Raw genomic sequence first — 26,808 nt, 5'->3', positions numbered from 1 at the left:
TACATTGCCTAATATGATAATATATTCACAAATTCATTATTTTTTTTATTTTATATTTAGAGCCATAAAACGTACATTGCCTCTAATTTAATATTTAAGTTGAAATACATGTAGCAGTTTTCACAACTATTAACTTGTAGGAATCATAGGTGATGAACAAAAAGATAACATTTTTTGGTTCAATACCAAAATAAAAACATAGCAATTTTCACAGTCATTGTGACTCTTAACTTGTAGAAACCAGCAGCTGTCTAGAATTTAACTATTCAGATATAATGAAATCTAAAACAGTTAACAATATTAAATCATTCATTTGGTCAGCCTAGCTTAACAAGTACATAATAGGACGAAATGTAGCATGCATGAATATTCGTACTCGTATTCTATTAGCACGAGCCAAATTATTTAAAATAGATAAGCTGTCTCTAATTACTATGTAAGCTTACATAAATTAAACGAGTTAAAACCCTGAACAAATAAGGGAGCCAGGGGGGCATCCAGATCACCAAATATATTGTGTCAGAACAAAAGAAAACCTCAAGAGTGATACACGTAATCTGATTTTGATTTTATAATGTAAGCATAGCCTGGTAATAGTTAGGCAAACTAGGAGGAGACCCTATGCATAATGTGGTCTAAATGTCTAATTTTGATCGATTTGACGATGCAGGCATGCAGATGAGGTTTAGCTTTCCTCTTTGCAGACCAAGATGACCCATTCTGTGGGATCAATCAATTAAATCATAAAAAATGGAAAAATCAACACCATAGTTCTAAGAAAGAACCTTGATTTCTGCTAGCCTTCGTCCAAATGGGGTGACCATAGAGGCATCCACACGAGAAAAAAAGGTGTCATCAGAAGCAGGTGAATCAACCGGCGCAGAGGAGTCCAGCACAAAATCCGGAAAGGCGTCCAAAGTCTCCTCCAGGAAAGAAGCCACTGTCTGATGATTCAAGAACAACCTAAATCAGAGCTTAGGCAAGAAGAAACAGATGCTCTTAACAATGATCAGATGCTGGGAAAGTCAAAAAAAATTGTGCAAAAAACCACCAGTAAAGCTTTAGACTAATCTACATTGATACGGATAAAAAATGCAGTTTTCCTTTTATTTTTTTGATAAAAATCACCTAAATCTAAGTGTAATTAAATTTAGTTCGTTTTAAATGCATTGAGAAATTTAAGCCTTAAATACAAGATTTTAAACTCAATCAATATGTGTCTTGGGAATATCTAAACTATGACAAGCAGTATATGTGTCCTTTTTAAAACAGATAGATAGAAGTTCTCCAAACTTTTGAAAAGTTGGATGCAAAGAAAAATTACTTGAGATTTTGATGGGAGCCCCTACCCCTGTCGGTGGTATTTTGATCATTTTTCCTTCAGTAGTTCCCCATTAGATAGCTGTAGTCGCCCTTAAGTATGGGAGACAATACGTTGATGCATTAAGTCAATTCAGAACGAAGGCATGTGCACCAATACGAGCTTGTGCTCATTGTTTCTATTGTTCCTTTTCCATCATTCTCTCTCTTCCTTCCAAGATCCTTCAATCACAAATATCCACATCAAGATCACTATAAGGTTTTGATCATTTTATATCTCATTGGACTTCATGGTCTTGTCTTGCCCTAAGATGAGTGATCGGATAGATGTTCCTCATATAACAAACGTGAAATTGAAATTAAAAAACTTATCAATTTTTTTATGATTTACCAAATACTTACATGTAACTCAGCATAAAGAAATAAAAAAATTATGCGTTTCCACAACAAACGGCCTCATCATCAAATGTTTAAACGAATTTCCACATTTATGATAGAGGAACTCAAACCAAAAGGGAGGTAAATTATTTTGAATTTGATCACGTACCGAGCAGTGCCGTAGTGCTTCATCGGCCTTGCGTTTCCAGAGACCATTGCCAGGCTCCGAGTGGAATAGATTTAGCAAGGGCTACCAAGTTTCAGATATATCCATTAATATAGAGGGAATTCATTCTAGAAAAAAAAGCTGTGATGGAATAGAAACCTTTACAAGGTTTCTGAGTTTTGTTTTCTTAGTCCCATCCATAGAAAGAACTCCATCCGCATATATTTGATACTCGTCCAGAACCTGAATAAGCAAAATACAGAAATAAATAACCTAATGATTTAAAGAAAGAAAACACAAAAAGAGTGATAGATCTGGAGAAATTGAGACCTGACGTCGAGTTAGACTGGAGGGAGGGGCATCATACAAAGAAACATCTACTTGTCCAAGCACGTTCCACGGACTGTGAGCATAAAAACAGTGTGGCTAAATAAGGACAAGTTCCAGATACAGTTTCAAAATAATGAGGTGGAAAAACAGGTAGACAAAAATTTAGGTTGAGCATGATGTTTTCCTGCTATTCTATCCGAACGGTAACAGATATTTAAATGGAAATAGAACATTCACCCAAAAAGATTTTTGTGGCACAACACAAAATTATATTTGACTTATTGACTGAAACATGTACTATAGTGCCAAACAATAAATTACACTCTTCGAAGTGAATCACAAACTTCAATAGATGCAAAGGAAAATCTACACCAGCAGTCTGTCTGGACCCTATTCACAAGTCCCGTCAATCCAAAAACATCATGCAGAGAGGGAGACTTGTAAGTGAAAGAAGTTCCTCAAATTGATTTTGATCATACTTTGCATATTTCATATTTTTAAAGGTAGCCTGAAGAGGCCCAAATATGAGAGCCTAATTATGGGCCCAGACGAAGATACTCAAATACGAGTGGCCCATGTGTAACTTCACGTATGGTGGGGTGTGTTTATCAAGAATGAATGATTTCTTTGTCATTTTCACATTGTCAAGAATTTCCCCAGGCGGGAACTGACAGAAGCAAAGATAGGACCATGCCCAATCGTCACAAGACGAGCCTGGTTATAACGAGTGAGTGGGATGGACAGAGAGACCAATGGGTGTAGACAGATATAAAGTTAGAAGATGTGAATAAGAAGAAAATCAGTTAACTGTTGAACTTGCACAAAGATAATCTGTGATTAGAATGGCTGCTCTCTGTTCCTGAGCCTAGAGTCTGCCCTCTTAATCTCCTTCACCCTTTATGAGTAGGGGTCTACATTAGAGGGCTAATGCAACCCCATGGCCCATGATCAGCCATTCGACTAGGGGCATAATAAATTCCAGTCAACGCTTAGACAGAAAATAAAGATACTTATTCCATCACTTGAGAATTCACTGGTTTTTAATATACTTGACCAGTTAATTCGCAATCCAAAGATTCATCGTAGCAAGGCAGCAAATTGGATTCTGAAATATTGTGAAGGCAAAATGAGACTAGCTCTTGTCTTTCACCACCAAATTAAATTGAACTTGGAGGTCTACACTGATTCTGACTATGCTGGATCTTAAACCTATCCCATGTCAATGGGTTTACTCTCTTGTCCCACCCTGATTACTTAGCAAACGAAAAGGCAGATTATAGTGTCAAAATCAACCATAAAAGTTGTGTTTAGGGACATGGTCTGGCCTCTATGTAGTCTTCTGGATGAAGGGAATCTAGGATAACATGCTGATACGTTCTTCTCCAGAATGTATCGCCAATGCGCTTTCAAGAAACCGCATTAAGTCAAGTCACACGTGAAACTTCACTATAAATAAGACCAGATCAGCAAGAGGGGAAGAAGTAATCCCACATTCGGCAGCTGAAAGCTGAGGCAGGAGTGCAGGAGTCTTCCACAACCAGAAGGGGGAGAGAGGTTGCTGTTCTACTCTTCACTTGTATCGATTTTCCATCCGAATTCATCCATCGACTATCACCGCTTCCTTCCTTGCATCTCATTCTCTCCTATGTGGATTTCGAGTATTGACATTCAATAGTGATAGTGAACATTTGGCTATTATATCGATACCTTGATTGACCGATACCTGTAATGGTATCACATGCAGATTTAATGAAGCACGCTCATATTCTGACAGACAAGTTGGAAATCACTCTTGTACAAGACCCAATCCAATATGAAAGCCAAAAGGCTCCAACTGGCAATGATGACAAGTGGGTTTCACAACAACTTGGGATTAGAGTAGCGTACAAACAAAGCGATGTGCTCTTCTCCATGCAAATCTAAACTCTTGAGTGAAGGCAAGACTATTTTCTGTTTAAAGAACAGAAATAGATTTGAATCAATCCATAGAGGATCCATGCTCAGATAAGTATTATCAGAGAATAAAGAAAGAACAGGACTGGAAGAGTCCACTCTGCATAATTGTGCAAAGCGGGAAATCAAATTGTTCTCATAAGAAGCAAGGCATGAGTAGTAGCAAATATTCTAGTCAAGGTAGCTTCAGAATTGATACCTGCAATTACAGCCATAGTTTTCATGGGACTTCCAGTCCTTAATAGAGTTGATTATTGTTCACCGACTGGATCAACAGTTGACACCTGACTTGAACTTGTGTTGCTGATGGATGATGAATCAATGACATGGATCAATGACTTGAACTATGTCGTGTCGGTGGCAGAAGGAGCGCATGTGCCGGGCTTAGACAGACAGTGTTAAATGTAAAGGCGGAACTATAAGCCTAAACCAGTGTTTCCTCTCTTCCCTTATCGGATCCAGGTAGATCCATTATCGGGTCCGGGTAGATCCATTACCCGAATCCTTATCGGATTCGGGTAAGTTATAACGGCTAATTTTATAGCCGTTATAACACTAGCCGTTATTAACGGCTAGTTAATTCTCCTATAAAAGGGAGAGGTAACTCAATGTGTTAATTATCCTTTTAAGCAGAAATAAACTTTGTTTTTCTTCCTCGCCCCTTCTTCTCTCTCTGGCTATTGTTTCTACTTCTCCACTGCGCCAGGAGTCAAGTCGACATGGTATCAGAGCCCTCAAGCGACCTCTGAAGATTTTTTTCTGCTCCAAAGCCATCCCACGGGAGGACTACTTTTTGCTGTTCTAAAGCTCCAAGGTTGCTATTAAGGAGAAGCTCATCCTACGAGAAGATCTTCTTCTATATTGTTGGAGCTGAAGACCCTCTACAAGAAGCCCTCTTGTTCCTGATTATATGGCAGGCGAAGCTGGAAAAATTGCCCCTCAGTTGGTGTCATCAGAACATCAGATTCCACTTGCTGAAAGGTGGATCACTCAATTTCCAGTTATCGCCAAATGCAATATATTCAATGGCAATAATCTACTATTATGGGAGAGCAATATCCAGGCAGTCCTAAAGCCTAGGAAGCTCACTCATCATCTCTTTGAAAATCGTCCAGATGAAGATCACCCAAGTTATCCAAGATGGTTGACTGAAGAAGAGTTTTTCTTCGCTTGGATGCTAGATTCTATAGCATCTGAACAACTTACCAGTCTCTCTTCTTATGGAACTGCTAAGACATTATGGGAAGCAATTCATCGAAATCATTCCAAGAAGGGAGACAAGGCAAAGATCCTGGATCTCATCGTACAAGCATACACCCTCAAGCAAGAAGATATGGATGTCCTCACTTACTCAAACAAGTTAAGGGAAATCCATAATGAGTTGGATCACTGCCGACCACCTATCGATCCAATCGCCAGAGCTCATCAGGCTACTGATCGATTGTGTCAACTTTTACAAGGACTCAGACCTGAATTCGAGCTCATAAGGAGTAAACTATACAACAGGGAGGAAGAGCCCACGTTCGACCAGGCAGTATCCAAAGCCATGCAAGAAGAAAGTCGCTTAAAGGCAAACCGTGGTGTCGTCGAGAACACTGCATACGCTACTAAAGGCCAGCATTCTTCTGGCCATACTGGGACTGAAAAAGTCAACCGAGAAGATTTGGTCTGCACCTACTGCAAGAAAAGGGGCCACATTAAAGATAAATGTTGGAAGCTTCATGGAAAGCCTCCACACATTGCCAGAGCCCACTTAGCACAGCAAGGAGCAGCAAATTCAGACAACCTTCCTTCAGCCCAGGACCTCCACAAGATGATCCAAGAATTCCAGGCCATGAAGTCAATCATCTCGGGAGGTGCGGTCATTGGATCCACATCCATGGCTAATACTGGTAAAGGGGAAATACTTACTCATATTACATTGTTTACTAGGAATCCAGAAAAAGCCTGGATCCTAGATTCAGGAGCAACAGACCATATGTCATCAAGAAGAGAAATCTTCAAGACATATGAAAAGATTGCTCCTGGAAAACATGTTCAAACTGCTGATGGTACCCTACTTCAAGTAGATGGCATTGGTAGTGTGAACATCCAACCCATTGGTGAAATAACTAATGTGTTGCATGTCCCAAAATTATTTGTAAGCCTAGTCTCAGTACAACAGCTTGCAAAGATAAGGGAGTATAATATATTGTTTGATAATTTGGATGCCTATTTATGTCATAAGGATCACGGGTGGAAGATTGGACTAGCTAAGGTTCAACACGGCCTCAACTATCTACCTTGGACACTACCTAGACCCCTGATGAGCGACAATTCCAAGGTGGCAGCAGTAGCATATCCAGACTCTATCATGGAGATCCATCAAAGAATGGGTCATCCTTCTTTTCATCTCCTAAAACACATGTACCCATACCTGTTTAAGGATATTTCGGTGGAACATATTATTTGTGAAGCTTGTCAATTAGGGAAATTCAAGAGAGTTCCCTATCCACCGAGTAACACCAGAATGACCAAACCTTTCCAAAACATCCACTGTGATGTATGGGGACCATCCCCCCAAATAGATATACTTGGACATCGTTATTTCCTAGTATGTACTGATGACTACAGTCGATACAGTTGGGTATTTTTACTCAAAAATAAGACTGAAGTTACTAAGAACCTGAAAGGATTGTGTAACCTTATCCTAAGACAATTTGGTGACCCAGTCCAAGGAGTTAGGACTAACAATGCCAAGGATTTCCTTAATTACGAGCTTATGGAATTTTTCAGATCTGAAGGAATAAGACATGAAACCTCATGTGCTTATACACCACAACAAAACGGTCTTGCTGAAAGAAAATTAGGGGATATCGTGGACAAGGGAAGAACTCTCCTCATCCATGGAAATGTTCCTGCAAACCTATGGGGATTCGCAGTAATGACAGCCACTCACTTCATAAATAGACTGCCATCTAGAATCCTAGCATTTAAAAGCCCTTTAGAGTTGATGGAAACACACTATCCAAACGTGAAATTGAAAACTGGTCTACCTGTAAAAATATTTGGATGTGTTGGATATGTATACAACCATACATATAAACAGAATAAATGGTCTACAAAAGGACTTAAGTGTGTCTTCGTTGGATATTCTGTTACTCAGAAGGGATACAAGATGTATCACCCTATCACTCGGAAATATATGGTCACCAAGGATGTAGTATTCGATGAAAAACTGTTTTACTAAAAATCCAGGGGAACTCAGAGTCATAAGGACATATCTCATCTACTTATAAGTGAGAATGATAATCTCACTATGGAAAGTAATGGCGCTAAACATGATCAGGCTACTATATCTATCCCTGTGGTTGACTCACCTGTTTTAGAAAATGAGAATGAGGATGAGAACCCCTGCGATGATCTAGGTATATCCAGTAGAACACATGACTTATCAGACCCACATCTAATATCCCCATATCCAAAATATTATCAGAGAAAAAGAAAAGAAAGAAACAAAGGAGTCCTGGATTTTAGTGAAAGGGGAGAAATGTCTACTCAAGGGGAAGAAGTGACAAATAAAACAGGAGTAACCCCTGAAGAGGCAGAAAGAGACACTAATAGTGGCGACAGTGATTGGCCAATTGCACCAAGGAAGGGAACTAGGAATTGTGTGAAACCAATTCCTTATTCAATGATTAATTATCTAAACTATCAAAAGGGATCACCTAGTTACAAGGTTTTTCTCACCAAAATCCAGGATATACCTATTCCAAAATCTCCACAGGAAGCTATGAAGAATGCCAGATGGAAAGAAGCAATGGACGAGGAAATGAAGGCACTAATACAGAACAATACCTGGGAACTTGTGGAACGACCCAGGGATAAAAGAACGGTAGGGTGTAAATGGGTCTTACACTCAAATGTAGATCAGACGGCAGTCTTGAAAGATATAAGGCTAGACTCGTAGCTAGAGGGTATACTCAAACCTATGGAATTGACTATCAGGAGACATTTTCTCCTGTAGCAAAAATGAACACCATCAGAATCTTAATATCACTAGCAGTCAATCTGGATTGGCCTCTAAATCAGTACGATATAAAAAATGCTTTCCTTCATGGTGACTTAAAAGAAGAAATCTACATGGATGTTCCACCAGGCTATGAAGGGAAAACAAGTCAAGGAAAGGTATGTAGACTAAAAAAGGCCCTGTATGGATTAAAGCAATCGCCTAGAGCATGGCTTGGAAGATTTACCCAAACCATGAAAAATCTTGGATATAAGCAATGTAATGGTGAACACACCATGTTTTTTAAAGAAACGCCTCAAAGAATGATAACAATCTTGATAGTATATGTGGATGATATCATAATTACAGGAAACAACCTAGAAGAAATGAAAAATCTCGAACAGCACTTGGATGAGAATTTCCAAGTTAAACAATTGGGGCCTCTAAAGTATTTCTTAGGAATAGAATTTGCACGCTCAAGCAAAGGAATTTTGATGACACAGCAAAAATACATTCTAGAACTCCTAGAAGAAACAAAGCATGTCAATTGTCATACAAATGAAACACCGATTGAAGTTAATCATAAATTAACTATCAATGAGGATGAACCTTGAGTAGATGTTAACTCATATCAAAGTATTGTTGGAAAACTCTTATATCTGTCACATACCAGACCAGATATTTGTTATGCAGTCAATGTTTAAAGTCAATTTATGCACTCACCCAGAAACTCTCATTTTCAAACTGTTAATAGAATTCTCAGGTACCTAAAGGGAACTCCAGGGCTGGGCATCGCATACCGGAAAACAGGTAAACTTGACCTTACTTTATACACTGATTCTGACTATGCGGGGTCTCATCTTGATTACAGGTCAACTACTGGGTATTGTACAATACTTGGAGGAAACCTGGTGACTTGGAGAAGCAAGAAGCAAAGTGTTGTATCCAAGTCAAGTACAGAAGCTGAATTTCATGCTATGTCCAAAGGAATTGACGAAGTCATGTGGATTAAACATATGCTAGACGATCTGAAGATTAACTATATGAGCCCAATTGTCATCCGCTGCGACAACAAATCTGCTATCAGCATAGCACATGACCCCGTCGATCACGACAAGATGAAGCATGTCAACATCGACCGTTTCTATATTCAAGATCACTTGGAACGAGGGATACTGAAGACAGAGCATGTCAAGTCCGAAGAACAATGCGCAGACATCTTCACAGGGTCTACCTACCAAGAGCCTTCAACATTTGATATCCAAGCTTGGAATGGCAAATATCCATTCCTACACTTGAGGGGGAGTGTTAAATGTAAAGGCGGAACTATAAGCCTAAACCAGTGTTTCCTCTCTTCCCTTATCGGATCCAGGTAGATCCATTATCGCAATCCTTATCGGATTCGGGTAAGTTATAACGGCTAATTTTATAGCCGTTATAACACCAGCCGTTATTAACGGCTAGTTAATTCTCCTGTAAAAGGGAGAGGTAACTCAATGTGTTAATTATCCTTTTAAGCAGAAATAAACTTTGTTTTTCTTCCTCGCCCCTTCTTCTGTCTCTGGCTATTGTTTCTACTTCTCCACTACGCCAGGAGTCAAGTCGACAGACAGGTCTGACTAGCTTGATGGAGGGCTGAAACTGCAAATGGTGACCAAGGAGGGAAGATAGGCCAGTGGTATTGATGCCCGGCTTTGGCATGGATAGCAAATGAAAGTTAACGACTGGGACAATGACCGGTGATCATTGTAGAAGTCAGACAGTGACCATGGACAACAGAGCGGCAAGTGATGACAGCAACAGGAATGTTGTTGACAGTGCACTGCTGATGGTGACTAACAGTAGAGGTTGCTGATACAAAATGATTTGTCCCAAGAGTTACTAAAGAAGGAAAAGAAAGGCCAATCGATTAAAAGACATGTGTGTCTTAATACTACATGCACGAGAAACTATAAATAAACAGATAGGAAAAGAGCAGCACATTTAGGCTCTTTTAGAAGTGGTTGCAAGGAGAAACCCGGTGGCTGGTAAAAAGGATCGAGCCTCCTGCCCACAGTGATTGAAGGGGGTTTCTGGTTACGAATTAGCAAAGTCTTTACAACAGGGAAACAATTAATCATACATGGCTCCTATCAGTTGCCCACCGATACCATGTTGAGGAGAGAAAAAAATTCCATGCACGCACTAAGAGAACAACAATGTTTTATTTGAGATAAAACATAACTGGAGAGAACGTGTTGAGGCAAAACTATACTTAACAATACCATTCATATGAATAGCAAAACGGCATGGGAACAGCCTGACCAGAAATCAAAAGGATACTAACTGAACTATCATAAGAAGACGTACAGCAACGAGAGAGAAATTCAAAAAACAACCTCAATAATCAATAATGTGTTAAACGTATGACTAAAAATGCAATCTATAAGAAGCCATGGGGAGATCCCATTGAAATAAGAAAACTCATGGAGGTGTCAACGTGTGATCAGATCTCATAGGGGCATTTGAGTAAGTCATTAGGATAATCCTTCATTCTTGCGAATTGGAGACAGTCTGGCTGGGGAGCCAATCATGTACTAAATAGGACTCTTTATCCTGTTTATTAGCTGGAGCATGTGCACAATTTACGCTAGGAATGAAAGAGGCAGACAAATTGTTATCTCTACTAACGTATATAAACTATTTCTTGATATCATCTTGGTGCGACACCAAGGTTGATGTATATCATCATCTAATTGTGTGCACTGATGAAGCATGAATTGATATCGTCATGGTGAAACTTCTTAAGTCTAATATTATCACAACAACAAGAACCCTATCAGAGCTGGCAAACTATTATGGTCCTGTAGCCATCAATTTTTTTTGTTCCCAGTTTACATCAACTTGGCAAACCTGACCTAAACTATCATACAAACCATCACTTTATAAAGAAATGACTCCCAAGAGAATAACATCACCCATAACGAACTAATGTATACAGAATATTTTTTACCTAACCATAAACAGAAATTATTTGCTTTTGTTTCCAGATTGTTGGAACCTCCTTTAGATGCCCTAGCATCAGCGAGAATTGCCTGAGGATGATTGGTGCCAGCTGCTGTCAGTCGAGAGAAGAGGCAGAAGAGGAGGCAAGAAGAAGAGAAAACCCATCTATTGTTCAGTAGGGCAAAATGCCCAATATAAAGTACATCTTCAGTTTGGATCTTAAGATCTAAACCCGATCATTACAACGGTCGTATTTCATAGTGATACGAACCTAGCCAGTTCGTACAGGGGAGAAGACGGTGGAGGAAGAGTGAGGGCGCCGGGGTGGACGTCGGTGTGCCGAGGTGGACTACGGCAGGGAGGGATCGGCGGAGTGGACGTCGCCGAGGGAGAAGAGAGAATACTTGAACCCAACCAGTTAACAATTCATCTCCTGCCCTCCCACAAGGAGGGCTACATACTTAAAGGAAACGTAGATGGAATGTTAAGACGGGAATGCCCCTAGTGGGCCTACTGGATCGTATCACAAAGCCGTTACACGGGCAAACATGCAAAAAATTACACAATACGAGTAAGAAGTAATTCTAACACAGATAAATAAGCATTACTCTCCCTAAGTTTGAGGCACAAAAGAGTGAAACATGCAATCCCATGTAGGTAGGAACTGATCAATGGACACCTGTTATATGCAGCTCGACCAATCATCACACCATGCGCTCCTAGCTTCCTCGCTGCACTGGCCTACCACAAGAAAAATTGTAAGTTATGTAATCCCATGGAATAAATGTTACATATCTCCATGAATCAGGTATTTTCCCCACTTTTATTCTACCTTTTCTAAGTCATTCTGAAATAGTTTTCTGGCCTTTAAGCCTCATCTTTGTGTATTTTCTGAACTCTATTAAGAAAACAAAGTCAGCAGTGGATAAATTCTTCTTTTGGCTAACGGATACTGTGTTTGTCTCTGGATTTTTCACAGTTGGCATACCACAGTTGGACTCAGAAGGAACTATTTAGGACCTCATCTTCATATTGCTTTAAGTCTGTCGTCGCTGTCCAGGACTTGTCGTGCACATCTATCTTGAATAAATATACTCCTCATATGTTACGCTGTTCCTCAATGTGCTATTCACGTTTTTTTTCTAAAGTCATCTAAGGTTCAGAGAATCACTTCACTTTCAATGATTCCACGTTTACAGTATTTGAAAAACCAGAATTCAGTATACAACTAAAACAAAAAAAAATACACTCCACAATAAAACTCTTTCACAATGATGGAGAACTAAGAGAGAAGAAATCTCTCACAAGGAAGACATCTATTCAAATGATGCATGCCTTTAGATAGGCTATCTTTTTAAAGAAACCTTTACAGGCTATAAAGAAGAAGTGGCTCCAAATGAACAGTATGTAACTAAACAGGGATGTAACACACAACAAACCAAATGGAAGATATTCCATCTATCTATGATTATTTTGTAGAAATTATAAATACATGTGACCTTAAGGTACCCACACCTTCCATTCACATCCCTTTAAACAAAACTGAGACTAGACTCTCCACATCGTCTACTATTCTGACCAGGGACACATCCTGGCCCCTAGATAACCTACACTGTTGAGAATCCCTGTGGTAGAATGCCTGACCCACAATGACTGGGCAAACAGGCATTTAAAGAAAAGATATGAGCAGTTTTCTTCACCACATTGGCATATAGCACTCTACTTGGGAAATGAACCAGACATTCTTTGCAAAGATGAGATATATAGAGTTAGATAGAGAAATAAGCCTCAAATCCCCCATGGTGATGACCCCCTGGCACTAAGGCAGCAGGACCAAGTGGGGTACAATTAATTTTATCCATTCGATTATTCCCTTGTCGAAATTCCTTGACATGCCATTCCTCCATCCTGATCATCTCCCAGAATGCAATAAAGAAAAATACTGAAATGTCGACTGGATCTGGGCCCCCTTCTCCGCTCAACCCCTTTATGGACCCTGAGGAGCTCTTGAAAGGGCCTTGGCAACTCCCCTACTGTAAGATGTAAACCTTCACTATTTCTACCCCCTCTACATGTGAAGTTTTTGAAGTGCTCGGCCAGAGCTCTACTGACTGATTCATCTCCCACAAACTCCCCATTCCCCGCATCCTGCCTCAATAACTGGTTCAATCGCCTTGTTCCAGTTTCCATGAGATGGAAGTGTCCCGTGTTCACATCTACCTCCATCACCCATAACTGCCTTGACAGGTATCTCCAATCCATCTCCAACTTCTCTTCCTCTGCTGTTATTGCCATAAGTGCCTGTCGCTTCTCTTGTTCTGAAAGGGTTTGGGTATCGTCCATACCATCTAGGTTCTTGACTCAAGGTAATGCACCTAGGTGATTTCTATTATGTCTCCTGGACCCAGGATCTGTCTCTTGAGGTATGTGGGTTGACAGGATCTCTCATGTAAATGTCAGATTATCGGAGACTGGTCTACCAATGGACAAGTGACCGCACATTCACCATTGTGAAACGATCCAAGAGATGCACCATGCACAAGAGGGGGTCCAAATGAGATAGGAACATAGGTCCCACGATCCTGCTCCAAGTGTACCCACCATCTGCAGTCTCATCTTCTATAGAGACACCTCTGTAATTAATGCCCAAAAGGCCTCCAAGCCTGGGTCTCTGGTGCCCACTCTATTAGGTATATCCTCTCAAATTAGGCCTATGAATTCGCATCTGCAAGTGGTTCAACAGATCGGATGGAATGATAAGACTCTGAGAGATGGAAAATGATATAAGAGCCATCTAGTATGTGGGACTTAGGTACCCTGAAAATATGCCCAAGACCAAGGAGAAAGGCAGAATCATTGAGTTGTGTCTTTTTGGAAATAGTGTGTTCTTGATTTGGTGAAAAGTGCCTGATGACCTTTGAGGAGCAGTGGATCCCTGCCTTGAAATAGTAATCTTGTACCCGCTTCTTAATTATTAATTATGTTTCCTTGCTCCTTTTCTTAAATATCATTATCTTTCCTGTAATCAAGGATCATAACAGATCATCTTAAAGGGCCAACAGGCCTAAAATGGGTCTACAGAAAGGAGGGTCAGTTAAAATTTCAAGGGTTTACAGATTTTGCTTATCCAAGGTCAATGCTTTTTCACAGGTTAATGACTTGATACTACCCCTTTTTCTGCAGGAATTTGGTTACATGGCGAAGGACCAAAAAGTTGTTTCAATGTCATGGAAAAACGCTTTGTCTCCCACAGGACATGGGCTATGTGAGATCCTCCAAGACCCAACGAATCCTAAATGGCCTCAGAGTCCCATACGATAGACCCTTTCACCTCATGTACAATAAGGCCGCAATCAGGATTGCCTATGATAGTACTAAATATTTAGAAATTAAAAAAAAAATCATCAAACAAAAGGTGAAAGAAGGATTAGCCTGTACACCATAGGTCTGCTCTCAAGTCCAGTAGGCATGTCTGCTGAACTGACTTGCTAGACACCAGTTTTCTAAACTACTATTAATTGTTGGAAGGAGATACACTGATACGAATCTGCTTGGACATCCAACCAAATCTAGAATTCTTGTGACTAAAAAATTTGATGTAGATCAATACGAAGGAAAGATAGATTTGAAGGGAAACTCACACAAAATGTCCCTACTTAAAGGGAAACTCACACTAAGGAAAATGACCAGAATGACCTAATGGCCTAAGGAATGAGAGGTACCCTTAGCTCTATAGGATTGCATCACAATCCTGCCAATTATCCATTCATTCTCCCTTCATGTACGGATTATTTTTTTCTGAATCAAGAAACTGACTCATACTGTACAAAACCTAATCAAATAACGAATTATCCAAATTGAAGAATGACCTACACAAAACATATTTTTTTGAAGAATATTCTACACATAATTTTGAAGAACAACATCCTGCTTAAAGATGAAAAGTAGCGCCCTTGCTATCAGCTATAGCTTTTAACACATTTGGTAAGCGCTTGATTCCAACACATAACATAAAAGTTGATCTGCTCATGAATCTCAAAGAGAAGTATCTGGTAAGCCCAAAACATTTACCTGATTCATGCATGTTATCCCTCCATTTATTGTGAACCTTAACTCAGGAAAATCTCGCACCAGAGCAAAATAATACTCATATCTGAGGAAATCATCAAACAATAAAAATAATTAAATACTAGAATACTGAGTTGAATATATATTCAAGCTAATGGAAAACCATACAAACAATTAATCATGTGATCAATAAAATAGTTCATTTTTTATTTCAAACCAGAAAAAAACCACGTGATCAATACAAGTAATGCATCTGGAAAATTGAAAATAGGCTAGGCACTTAAAAGAGATATAGAAGCTCAAAACTCAACAAGCATACTTTAGGGGAGGTATCTTCCGATTGTCTGCAGGACTCAATCCATTAAGCATTGCCTTCCGAGCATGAATTATGAAATGTTTAGTTGGTGAGGTAGAAGCAACAGTATAAATGAATTCACCTAAATAAAATAAGAAGAATAAGTAAGGTAAAGTTCATTTTTATGTCACAAGTGTAATTAAGATGAATTATTAGTAGAGGCCAACGATAGATAACATAATAGACAAGGGGACATTTCTGTGAACAATCAATAAAAGAATGGAATTCTCAAAAATAAAATCTCCATCTCCTACCATTGAACAGAATAATGTAAGTCCTCTAATTAAATAATGAAAAAATTATTTAACAGCTGCAAAAGCATAATAAAAGAAATCGATCCAAAAAATTATAATAAAAAGAGAAGCCTGAATCAGGATATTTTAAGCCGTCAGAATACATACAAGCGAAAAAAAGAAAAAATCCCAAAGGATGATATTTTCAGCAAAATTATGTGAACATCATTTTAAATTTCAAACTTCAGTCTAATTTTCTTTCTCACATCAAACACTAAAAAGTACTCATGATACCGAGAAAAATACAACTGAAGATATCAAAACAGTCAATGCATTCATATTATTCATGCATTCATGATGGCATGAAAAAGGCAACGGTAACTTGTTCACGATTAAAACTTAATTGTAATTAAAAATAAACAATGATATTTTGTTTCAAAAAAATATATCTTTCACGTTGGTACTGAAGAAGAATTTTTGTGAGATATTGCATCATATTAAATATAGAAAAGAAAAATAATTCTGTATCTTTTGAAACAATGGACAGATTTCCAGCCTGCTCATGTCTGTTGTCTTATCAGGTATCATGTGCATATCATGTATTTTATTAGTAATGGGGAAGGTCTTCTTAAATTAAATAAATTTTAATTTAAGAAGAAAAGTGAAGACCCCTCCTAAACTAGTAGGAAATAAAACCCTCCACATCAAGTAGGATGTTGTCCATCGAGACATCCCTTCCCATAACCATAACCTCCTTGCAGTACAGCCCATATTGCCAATAGCGCCACTAAGAGATTTCTAATATCGTACATCCTCTGCACATGGCTTCCCCGAAAGAGCCCCAGAAGGACTTGTCCGAAGTTACATCCACCTTCGGGAACTTTGGTGAGGACCATCGAGTTTTGGCAAAAGGACACTCGAAGAAAAGGGAAGAATTTTCGTCACCCCTTGTACACAGAGGGCCCTCTACCAAAGTGTTCAGGAAAATTTGCTTCTGGAGGACTCTTGTCACAATGCACTGCTTTATGAACACCCATCCAAAATCTTCCCGTTAAGGGAACCTTCTGTTTCCATAAAATTCTGCAGGTGTGAGGAGTTGTTGAGTCCTCCAGCTGGCCCTCTCTGACCTTCATGTATGGATCCTGGACAAAAAATGAGAGGCCTCTCCACATCCAGCCATGTTATATCCTACTAAAATGTAACAGATGAATTAAAGATTGCTGCATGCTCAACAAATCTCCCACCTTCTGGTGGCGTGGACACCAATGCTTCGACACCGGACGCGCCGCCGCCATCAACCAAGGTCAACATCTCCTCTACGGACACAACGGCGAAGTCAACCGAAGTCAACATCTCCGCCACGAACACGCCGCAACCGTCATCACACACGTTTCCACCCGCACACGTCCCTACGCGCGTCATGACACGTCGCCAGAGGCAGATCAACAACTGCCCTTTGGCGTGACATGATGCATGTCTTTAATTTCTCGTCTCTAATTTCCCGTCATTTTCTCTTTCCTCCAAGGCCTGTATATAAAGGCCATTGTTTTCAAGAAACAGTTAGGCAGTCATATTTCAAGAATTGAGTTTTGTTTAACTCTTCTTGGAGGACTGCCCAAGCCTCCCTATCTCGCCAGCCCTAGCGCCGCCGCCACCGCCGCCGCCGCCGCCGCCTCGCGACATCGGCCTTCCATCCTCCCTTTTGATCCTCTCTCTCTCTCCCTCTCTCCCTCTCTCCCTCTCTCCCTCTCTCCCTCTCTCCCTCTCTCCCTCTCTCCCTCGCTCCCTCTCCCCTCTCTCTCTCTCTCCCTCTCTCTCCCTCTCTCTCTCTCTCTCCCCCTCTCTCCCTCTCTCCCTCTCTCCCTCTCTCTCTCTCTCTCTCTCTCTCTCTCTCTCTCTCTCTCTCTCTCTCTCTCTCTCTCTCTCTCTCTCTCTCTCTCTCTCTCTCTCTCTCTCTCTCTCTCTCTCTCTCTCTCTCTCTCTCTCTCCCTCTCTCTCCTTCTCTTTCTCTCTCTCCCTCTCTCTCTCCCCCTCTCTCCTTCCAACGGCCGCCCCCAACAGGGCCGCTCAGGCCGCCCCTGCCAGGGCCGCCAAGGCTGGCCCCATGCCCCCCCCTTGGGGCCGCCCAGGCCGCCCCAACCAGGGCCGCCCAGGCCGCCCCAACCAGGGCCGCCCCTGCCAGGGCCGCCAAGGCCGCCCCCAGGCCACCCGCTTGGGGTCGCCCCGCAAGACTTCGACACCGGCGGCACCGGTCGTCGTCGACGCCGTCCGACGCTTCGAGCCGCGCGCGCTCCGGGTGCGCTGCATGCCCTCTGCGCACTCCGCGCGCGCGCCGGCGCTCCACGCGCTCAGCGCCCGCGTGTGCTGCTCCGCGCACCCTACGCGCGCTTCGCGCGCGCGGGTATTCGCCTACGCCTCACTCTGCGACAACGACATCTACTCTCTACCAGGGCCGTTCAACGCCCGGAACGCCTAGAATCTTCCTCGTCCAGTGGGCCGCTCAACGCCCGGATTCGCCCAGCCTCGTCACAATCGGAATTTCTCGCATCCTCTACACGCACTACGGTGTCGAGGTACGCCTGAACTCTTTGGTGTCGAAAGTGTTCTCCGTCCAGTGTTTTCTCGAGAAGTTTCCACCGCCGTCAGAATTAGACTTGGATCTCCTCTTCTTCTCTCCTTTTCTCGAGTGTTTCTTCGCGACGCGAATTCGAATATTGATTTCGGGCCTTAGGCATCGTCACGGTGGGGGAAGACAGTACTCCCCCCCTCAATAAGGGTCGGAGCTGCACCATCAAATTTTCATCGGTTTTAAAGTCCGAATTCGACCGTGTGATTTCTGTGGCTGTTTTATCCCTCCAGTATCTGATCCATTCCTAGTCATCCATCTACCTGTAGTCTGTCCCGTTAACCCAGTCGTCCATTCCTTCGTCGTCCATTCTTTAGTCGTCCATTCCGTAGCCGTCCTACGTCACCTTCTGATTCGACTGAATGCTCTCCAAAATGGGATTCCATGTGTCATCCCAGCATAGTCTAACCATCGCACAAGGGTTATGTGCAATAGCAAATAGGGTTGGAAAATCCTCCCGTAATATGCATCAAGCCAACCAGTCATCTAACCAATATAAGAATAACAAATCATTGCCTATTCTAGCTTTAAACAATTCGGCAATTTGAGGAAAATATGTGTCACACCACGTAAGAAAGTAGATGTCCTTACTGGAAATGCACAACGCATGCAGTTCAGCTGTGTAGCATTACTATCCTTCAAGAAAAATAGAACAAGGTCCTCCTTCACCATGGGCGAAAGCTTTCCCCACATCAATGGCAGGCAAAATAACACATGGGTAATGTCCCACTGGCCATCCACAAAGCCCTGAGCATTGAGCCTCCTCCTGTGATAGGCCCAAACCCACAAATGCTATCCAATAAGATATGCAAAGAGTTATAATAGCATGTTGAGGTTCCTAGCCTTCTCCACAGAGTTTCCATGAACAATGCGGTGTCGTCTGCATACTATAGTACTGAAATGCACGTTTGATATCACATCAACTAAAAAACCGCAGCAGGTCATGTCTGCATGATTGAATTCCACATGCCACTAGGTCATGCAATGCTAAGACAAACAGTAATGGTGCCAGGGGACATCCTTGCCTGACCCCCCTTTCAAGGTGGATCCATTCTTCCTCTGGTTGCCCTTTCGCCAAACCAAAAGGAGTGGGAGGTAACACATTTGAATCCATGAAACTTACTTGGTGGGAAAGCCTCTTCCTCATTGAGGCCCTCAAACTTCCTAGTTTTAGAGAATCATATGCTTTCGCAAAATCAGCTTTTCCCATGAAGCCCATAGTCCAACTATCTCTGTCATCCCGCAAGGATTTCACCGCCGCTAATGTGCCATCTACCAGCAGCCTGCTGGAAAATGAATACAGACTAGGAAGGTCCAACGAGATCTCTAATCACCTTTCGTAATTTATTTTCCGGGTAGATGGAGTTACACAATGATAAAGGCCAAAAATCTCCAACTTTAACCTCCCATTTGCACTTTGGTAGGCAGAATAGACCATTGTTACCTCACCAAAACTCCACCAAAGTGTCCATAACCTCTATTTATTCAAAAAAAGAAAAAACCTCTATCTTGACCAAATCCCAGAACTCATTGAAGAAGAACACTTAGAACCCATCTGGGCCTGGAGTACCTTCTCCATTTTGACCCTTCTAGGTTACCTTCACTTCTTCCACTGCAAAAGGCCTGTTGCACCTATGTCACGCTGGATCTTTCCATCTTTAAGTATGTAGACCAGCCCTATTGCATCTGTAACCCAATAGGAGAATGATCTCACAGCAGTGTAGGGAGTAATCACAAGTTCACCTAGGGATGCACTCCAACATTTCCACTGAGCATAGGAACCCCTCTAGAAAATAAAGTGTGATGGGCCTCTTTGTGCTTCTCCACACGTACACACAGTCCATATGGTCCATTTCCTGCAATCCTGCCCCCCATATGTAAAACCAAATTCAGCCAAATCCAGGTCCTGGCCACTAGCTCCATAAGGTCTATCCCCCTCCACAACGTCCCATTGAAGTCACCCCTAAACCAGGGTCCTACCTGCTAGAGTCACCTTGCGTCCCTAGAAGGCTGATACCACTCTGGATTGCTCCCCCCATAGGGTGGCCCTCAGTAGCCAGACCTTCTATTAAGATGATAACCCACTCAAAATCATCATTCCACCTTTATAGCTTAAATCCAGCCACGAATCGCCCCATCCATGCTTCCTCCCTAGGAAATACTGTCTCCTTCCATGAAACCACCAAAACCCCAGACTGCTTCACCACATTCACCGGTAGAAAACTTTCCAGAAAGCCTTGGCCCACCAGATTCTAAGTCTTGCCTCGCACCTTTCCAACATAGTCTCTCGTAAGCAGGCCACTATGGCTCCCCATTCACGAAGGTATGGACCCACGACTCATTGCTGTCAATCATCACAGAGTCCATGCAAGTTGCACGACATCTCACACGACAGCTTTGAGTAGATTGATGTCAATCATCACGACTCATTGCTGTCAATCATCACAGAGTCCATGCAAGTTGCACGACAACGGCGGACTGACTGCCCCACGTTTTCAAGAATTGTGCGGCAAACTGGGAATGGATAACATCCAGTCACCAGTGTGAGGGGGACTGTTGAATAAGCTTTATATGTATCGGTCTTGCTTTGTTCCTCTCACTCTCTCACTTCTCTCTCTCTCTATATGTATCTTCTTGAAGAGAACCCTAAGTAGAGCTATTTTTCACTTTTCTACATTTTCTCTCTCCTCGGAGCTTTCTCTCTCTTTGGACCTTTCTCTCTCCTCGGACCTTCCTCTCTCCTCAGAACTTCCTCTCTCCTTGAGGCTTCTTCAGATATACTACGACACAATTGAGGGGGCAAGGCATGGGTGGTGGCCAGGAGGGACGGAAGACTAAGGATATTGGAAGCAGGGCCAGTTGGGAGGGAGATACGCGGAGGCCTGATCCAAAGGGGAAAGCCATGATCCTGACAGATGGGGCGTAGAAGGATAACATGAAAGGTGTGTTAGAGGAAGCGCAGAGGATAAGGAGAAGGAGAATGGGAAGGGGTGTGTTAGAGGAAGCGCGGATGATGAGGAGAAGGATAACAGGAAGGGTTGTGTTAGATGAAGCACGAATGGTGAGAAGGTGAAAATCTGCTCATGAACTGGTGGGTAAGAATGATGGCCGAAGTAGTGGGCTGCAGAGGCATTAGATACATCATGGAGGGCAATCAGTCCGGCTGTGATGATTGACAGCAATGAGTCGTGATTGGTGAGCCATAATACCTCAGAGAGACCTTGTGCCAGGGCACGAAATTCTGCTTCAGCACTAGATCGAGAGATGACAGATTGCTTCTTACTGAGCCATGAAATAATATTGCCACCAAGAAAGGTACAGTAGCCCGCCGTTGAGCGACGATCAACATAAGAACCAGCATAATCAGCATCTGTATAGACGTCCAATCAGAGACCACCTTTACGCTTGAATTGAAGACCAAGACCAACAGTACCTTTGAGATAGCGGAGTACGCGGTCGGCAGCATGCATATGACACGCTTTTGGAGAATGCATAAATTGACTTAACATGCCCACGGCATAAGCAATGTCAGGGCGAGTATGAGAGAGATATATCAGCTTACCAACCAATCTTTGGTACCTTCCTTGATCAACAGCCTCCTGATGCTCCGCCAGAGATAGCTGGTGATTTACTTCAATGGGAGTGGTAAGGGGTTGTGAGTCCTCCTTTCCAAGCTCTTGAAGAAGGTCAGCAATATATTTCCTCTGGCAAAAGAAGATGCCAGTCGCAGAATATGCCACCTCAATGCAAAGGAAGTATCAGAGGAGGCCAAGATGTTTGATATCAAATTTACCAGCAAGGTGAGCCGCCAACTGAGACTCCGCATGCGAGTCATTCCCCGTAATGATGATGTCATCCTCGTACACAAGACGCAGCGTAACTCCCCCGGACGAGGAATGACTATAGAAAAGGGTATGGTCACTATTGCACTGAGAATATCCAAATAATTTCATCAAGTGCGTAAAGCGACCAAACCAAGCCCGAGGAGACTGCTTCAAGCTATAGAGAGCCTTCTTGAGACAATATACAATGGGGGATGGCGAAGGAGGAGCTACGTAGCCGAGAGGCAAGGCTATATAAACCTCTTCATAGAGATCACCATGGAGAAAGGCATTCTTGACGTTAAACTGCTGAAGAGACCAATCATGATGAGCCGCAACGGCAATAATAAAATTAATAGTATTCATCTTAGCAACTGGGGCAAACGTCTCCAAATAATCAATACCAAACTGCTGTGTGTAGCCTTTAGCCACAAGACGGGCCTTATACTGTTCGAGAGTACCACCAGACTAGTACTTGACGGTATAGACCCATCGACAGCCAACCAAGTGCTTGGCCGAAGGCAAAGGAACAAAATCCCAAGTCCGGTTTTTTTCCAAAGCAACCGATTCCTCTTCTATTGCATGACGCCACTCAAGGGAAGCCAACGCTGCATCTACCGTCTTCGGAATGGCAATAGAATCAAGACGGGTGAGAAGGGCTCGATAAGACGGGGAGAGGCGATGGAAGGAAACATAATAGGCCAAAGGATAAAGAGGAGTGGAGGTACATGACCTAGGGGCTTTCCGGAGGGCAATGGGGAGGTCATCACAAGGTAGAGGAGGGTTCAGGCCAGCAGAAGGTGTGGAAGGTGGAGAGTCCGGGAAAGATCATGGCGGGAGTTAGGAGATTTTGGTGCATTGGTTAGTGGTGCGGGCGATGGTATATGGTCCCATCAAATTTCTGCGGAGGAGCTGAGGTTGGGAGAACAGATGGAGGGGTAGCAGGTAGAAGATACAAAAAGGGAGGTTTAAGTGGAACAAGGAAATCGAGGGACTCATCATATGAAGGAAGAGAGGAAGAAGAGGACGACTAGCCAGAAAGATAGAATGGAGTGGACTCGTCAAAGGTGACATCTTTACTCACAATGAGGCAATGAGTAGAAGGATGATAGTACTTATATCCCTTTTGATGAGAAGAGTAACCCACAAAGACACAGCGGAGCGCCTTAGCAAGCTTATCCCGAGAAGGATGATGGTTAGCAACATAGCAGGTGCACCCAAAAATACGGGGAATAAGATTAGTTTTCAAGGGAACCGTGGGATAGGCCTGATGTAGAGCATTGATAGGGGAATGGTGGGAAAGGACGCGAGAGGGAAGGCGATTGATGAGGTGTACCGCAGTTAGAGAGGCTTCGCCCCAGAAGTATTTGGGCATATTCATTTGAAGAAGGAGAGCGAGTGGTATCAAAGATGTGACGAAACTTGGGTTCCACAAGACCATTCTGTTGAGGCGTGTAGGGACATGATGTTTCATGGACAATGCCATGAGAGGTGAAGACGGTGGAAATGGTAGAGTTAAAATAATCACGGGCATTATTGGAGCAGAAGCGTTTGAGTGACGTAGCAAAATGATTTTGAATGAGGACATGGAATGAAATTATAGTATCTAAGATCTGATTTATTTAAGGAGATAAGCCCATGTAAAGCGGGTGAAATCATCCACAAATATTGCTAAGCATGGTGCGCCCGAAGTACTAGGGACAGGGATACGTTGTCCGAGTATGTTTAGCTAATCGACATGGTTCACAAACAAACCCGTCCACACGACGTCCATGAAACAAGCGAGGAAACATTAATTTCAAAGTAGAGAGGGAAGGATGTCCCAAGCGACGGTGAAGAAGCCAAAGAGGGTCCTACGCCGGAGTGGAAAGGGTCACACCGACAGCAGGGACTGGAGGAGAAACAGATGGAGAGCGGTGGAGAATGTAGAGACCATCTCATTCCTCAGCAAGTGTAATCGTCTGCCTCGACACTTTATCACGATAGAAGCAGGTATTAGGAGTGAAAAGCAAGTCTTGGCCGAGGTCTTGATCAAGGTGACGAAGGGAAACGAGGCTAAGGGTAAGGTGTGCAACATGAAGAACATGCGTGAGGCTAAGATGGGCGAAGAGTTGTACACACCCCACACCAACTACAGTGAGAAGCAGACCGGATGTAGTACCAACTTTACGAGAGCTAGGAGAGGGGGTGTAGGTGAGAAAACACTGGGATGCAAGAGTCATATGAGCGGTGGCACCTGAGTCAACTATCCATTGCATATGGGAAGAGGAAGAGGAAAAGTGTTAACCTTGGTGAACCAGCGAAGTAGAATCCACCAATTGAGACTGAAGAAGCTGTCGGAGTTGGTCAATCTCATCGTGCTTGAGCTGATCTCCCATAGAAGATGTGTCTATAGTAGTCTGTTGGGGTGCCACAGGAAATGGCACAGGAGGAGCCATGGACGGTCCAGTGAAGGCAGGAATATTGATAAGAGGAGCCGGGGTGGTCACCAAGTGACTTTGGTGAGCATTCTTTCTCTCTAGCTAATAGCAAGTGTCCTTAGTATGACCTTTTTACTTACAATAGTTGCAGAAAAGAGAGAAATTGCCATTGGTCCCGTGACCTATGCTCGCCGACTTCTGGGCTGTGGGAATCACGTGAGGTTGCGACACCGTAGGGGAGGGCATATGAGACTGCACACCCCGGGTAGATGTAGGTTGTGAGTTCCCCAGCTACTGAACAACCATCGCCAAGACAGGTTTGGAGTGAAATATGCCAATGCGTGTCTCCTCCATCTGAACGGCTAGAAGGGCCTCCTTTGTTGGACGCCATGTTGGGGTCGGAGGTCCGGCGAGATTAATGAATCGCGATGAGATGCTCCGACTTGGGTGAATCAAGGCGGTGGTCGGTGACGCCAAACAAGCTGGAGTCGCCGGTGGCGGCGGAGGCAGATCAACAGCAGCGGATTGGCGGTGCTGGCGGCAGCGGATCAATGGCGGTGACACCAAACAATGGTGAACGAATGCCAGCGGATCGAGCTATGAGAATGCTCTGAACTACGGCGGATCGAGCGTCACTGGATCGAGCTTGACGCTGAACGATCATCGGCGGCAGATCGAGCGTCTGCGGTGGTAGATCGAGCAGCAGATCGATCGAGCATCGGCAGATCGAGCTCGACGCTGAACGATTGGCGGCGGCGAATCGAGCGTCTGCGGCGGTAGATCGAGCGGTAGATCAAGCAAATCAAGGCGGCAGATTGTGCGTCGGCGGCGGATCATGCGTCGACGGATCGGGGCTCTGATACCAAGAAGAAGCCTCAAGGAGAGAGGAAGCTCCGAGGAGAGAGAAAATGTAGAAAAGTGAAAAGAAGCTCTACTTAGGGTTCTCTTCAAGAAGATACATATAGAGAGAGAGATGTGAGAGAGTGAGAGGAACAAGACCGATACATATAAAGCTTATTCAACAATATCCCTTTATTTAATCTATCTTGACCTCTGGGGTGTGGTAGTACTGATTTGTGTCTGTTCCCTTCTTCTGTTCTGCTTGTCTTTGGCCTTGCAGATGTCATGACTGCTGGCTCAATCTGGACCTCCTTCGATGGCCTCTTTCCTTCCCCTGTCATCCAAGCCACTTGATGTTGTCTTTGTGTTGTCTACCATGAATTGTGACTCTGCTTTGTTGCCTTCGGCAGGATCAAAGACGTGTGGGGTATCGGCAATATCCTAGTCTCCAGGTGGTCTGAGATTGTGCTACTGCCCCCTCTTATTGACCTTGACCCTGTTTGACTGGATCCCAATACCGAGATGCCATTTTCAATGGCTATCTGACGAGTTCCAATGAAGCTCCCTCTTGAGGACACCTGCCTGCTTCACCTCTGGGCTGCTGTTGATTCCTGACGTAGATAGATCCTGGGTCATTGTTCACAATAAGCACGTGGGGTGACTCATATGTCCTTGCCTCCAGTCCCACCAGGTTGAGGTACTCCTTAAGAACACAGTTTGATATCCCCATCTCCTTGAGGTCCGTAGCACAGTCATCCCAACTCTGAATATACCCTCAAGGCCTCGATGCCAAACCAGCGCTGGAAGCTGGAGCCTACCAAGCACCACCATCTCCAGGACTGTAAAGATGAGGTGTCCAAGTTTTCCAAAAGACCTGACCATAGCCTTCATCTCATTGGAACTCCTTTGGCTTCATGGACTGTTGTTGTAGCCATCTGTTGTTCAACACTATTTTCTCTCTGTTCTTTAAAAAAAACCATTTTCCCTCTGCTATCCCTCACATGCTATTGTCTTTGAAATTCCCTCCATCCACAAACCTTAGTCTGTCGGCCGCCCTTCACTGTTAGACAATGTCCATGTCCCACCATCTGCCTCCATAATTCCTCCACCAACATCCTTTGCCTTCAGCTGTCCACCCTCTCCGCAGGTCCTCTGCTGTCCACTGTCTGATGTAAGACTCTCGGAGAGCATCCGTAGTCCATTGTGAAACCCTGTCTAACCTCCGCCATATGCCTACCGTCTACCACAGCCCCATCTCCAGACATCCGCCTCCACAGTCGTTTAACCTCCTTCAGCCGACACCCTCCGCTGTCTGCCCTCCCCAT

General features: G+C 43.2%; 1 protein-coding gene across 1 annotated transcript in view; it reads right to left on the bottom strand.

Annotated features, from left to right (window-relative positions):
- Positions 1-460: 460 nt before the first annotated feature.
- LOC144713169 (uncharacterized) overlaps positions 461-26,808 on the bottom strand; it is a 44,927-nt gene continuing 18,579 nt past the window's right edge. Inside the window, exons 8-15 of the mRNA XM_078587677.1 lie at positions 15,508-15,625; positions 15,192-15,273; positions 11,800-11,861; positions 2,195-2,267; positions 2,024-2,107; positions 1,868-1,948; positions 786-944; positions 461-720 (exon numbers count right to left, since the gene is read on the bottom strand). Of these exons, the coding sequence (XP_078443803.1) occupies positions 607-720; positions 786-944; positions 1,868-1,948; positions 2,024-2,107; positions 2,195-2,267; positions 11,800-11,861; positions 15,192-15,273; positions 15,508-15,625 (773 nt within the window). The 3' untranslated portion in view covers positions 461-606. The remainder of the gene's footprint in view (positions 721-785; positions 945-1,867; positions 1,949-2,023; positions 2,108-2,194; positions 2,268-11,799; positions 11,862-15,191; positions 15,274-15,507; positions 15,626-26,808) is intronic.

Source organism: Wolffia australiana, chromosome 15 (assembly GCF_029677425.1).
Source record: "Wolffia australiana isolate 7733 chromosome 15, ASM2967742v1".
NCBI classification, from domain to species: Eukaryota; Viridiplantae; Streptophyta; class Magnoliopsida; order Alismatales; family Araceae; genus Wolffia; species Wolffia australiana.
The sequence above is the reverse complement of the archived record's forward strand: the minus strand, read 5'-3'. Positions and strand labels throughout refer to the sequence as shown.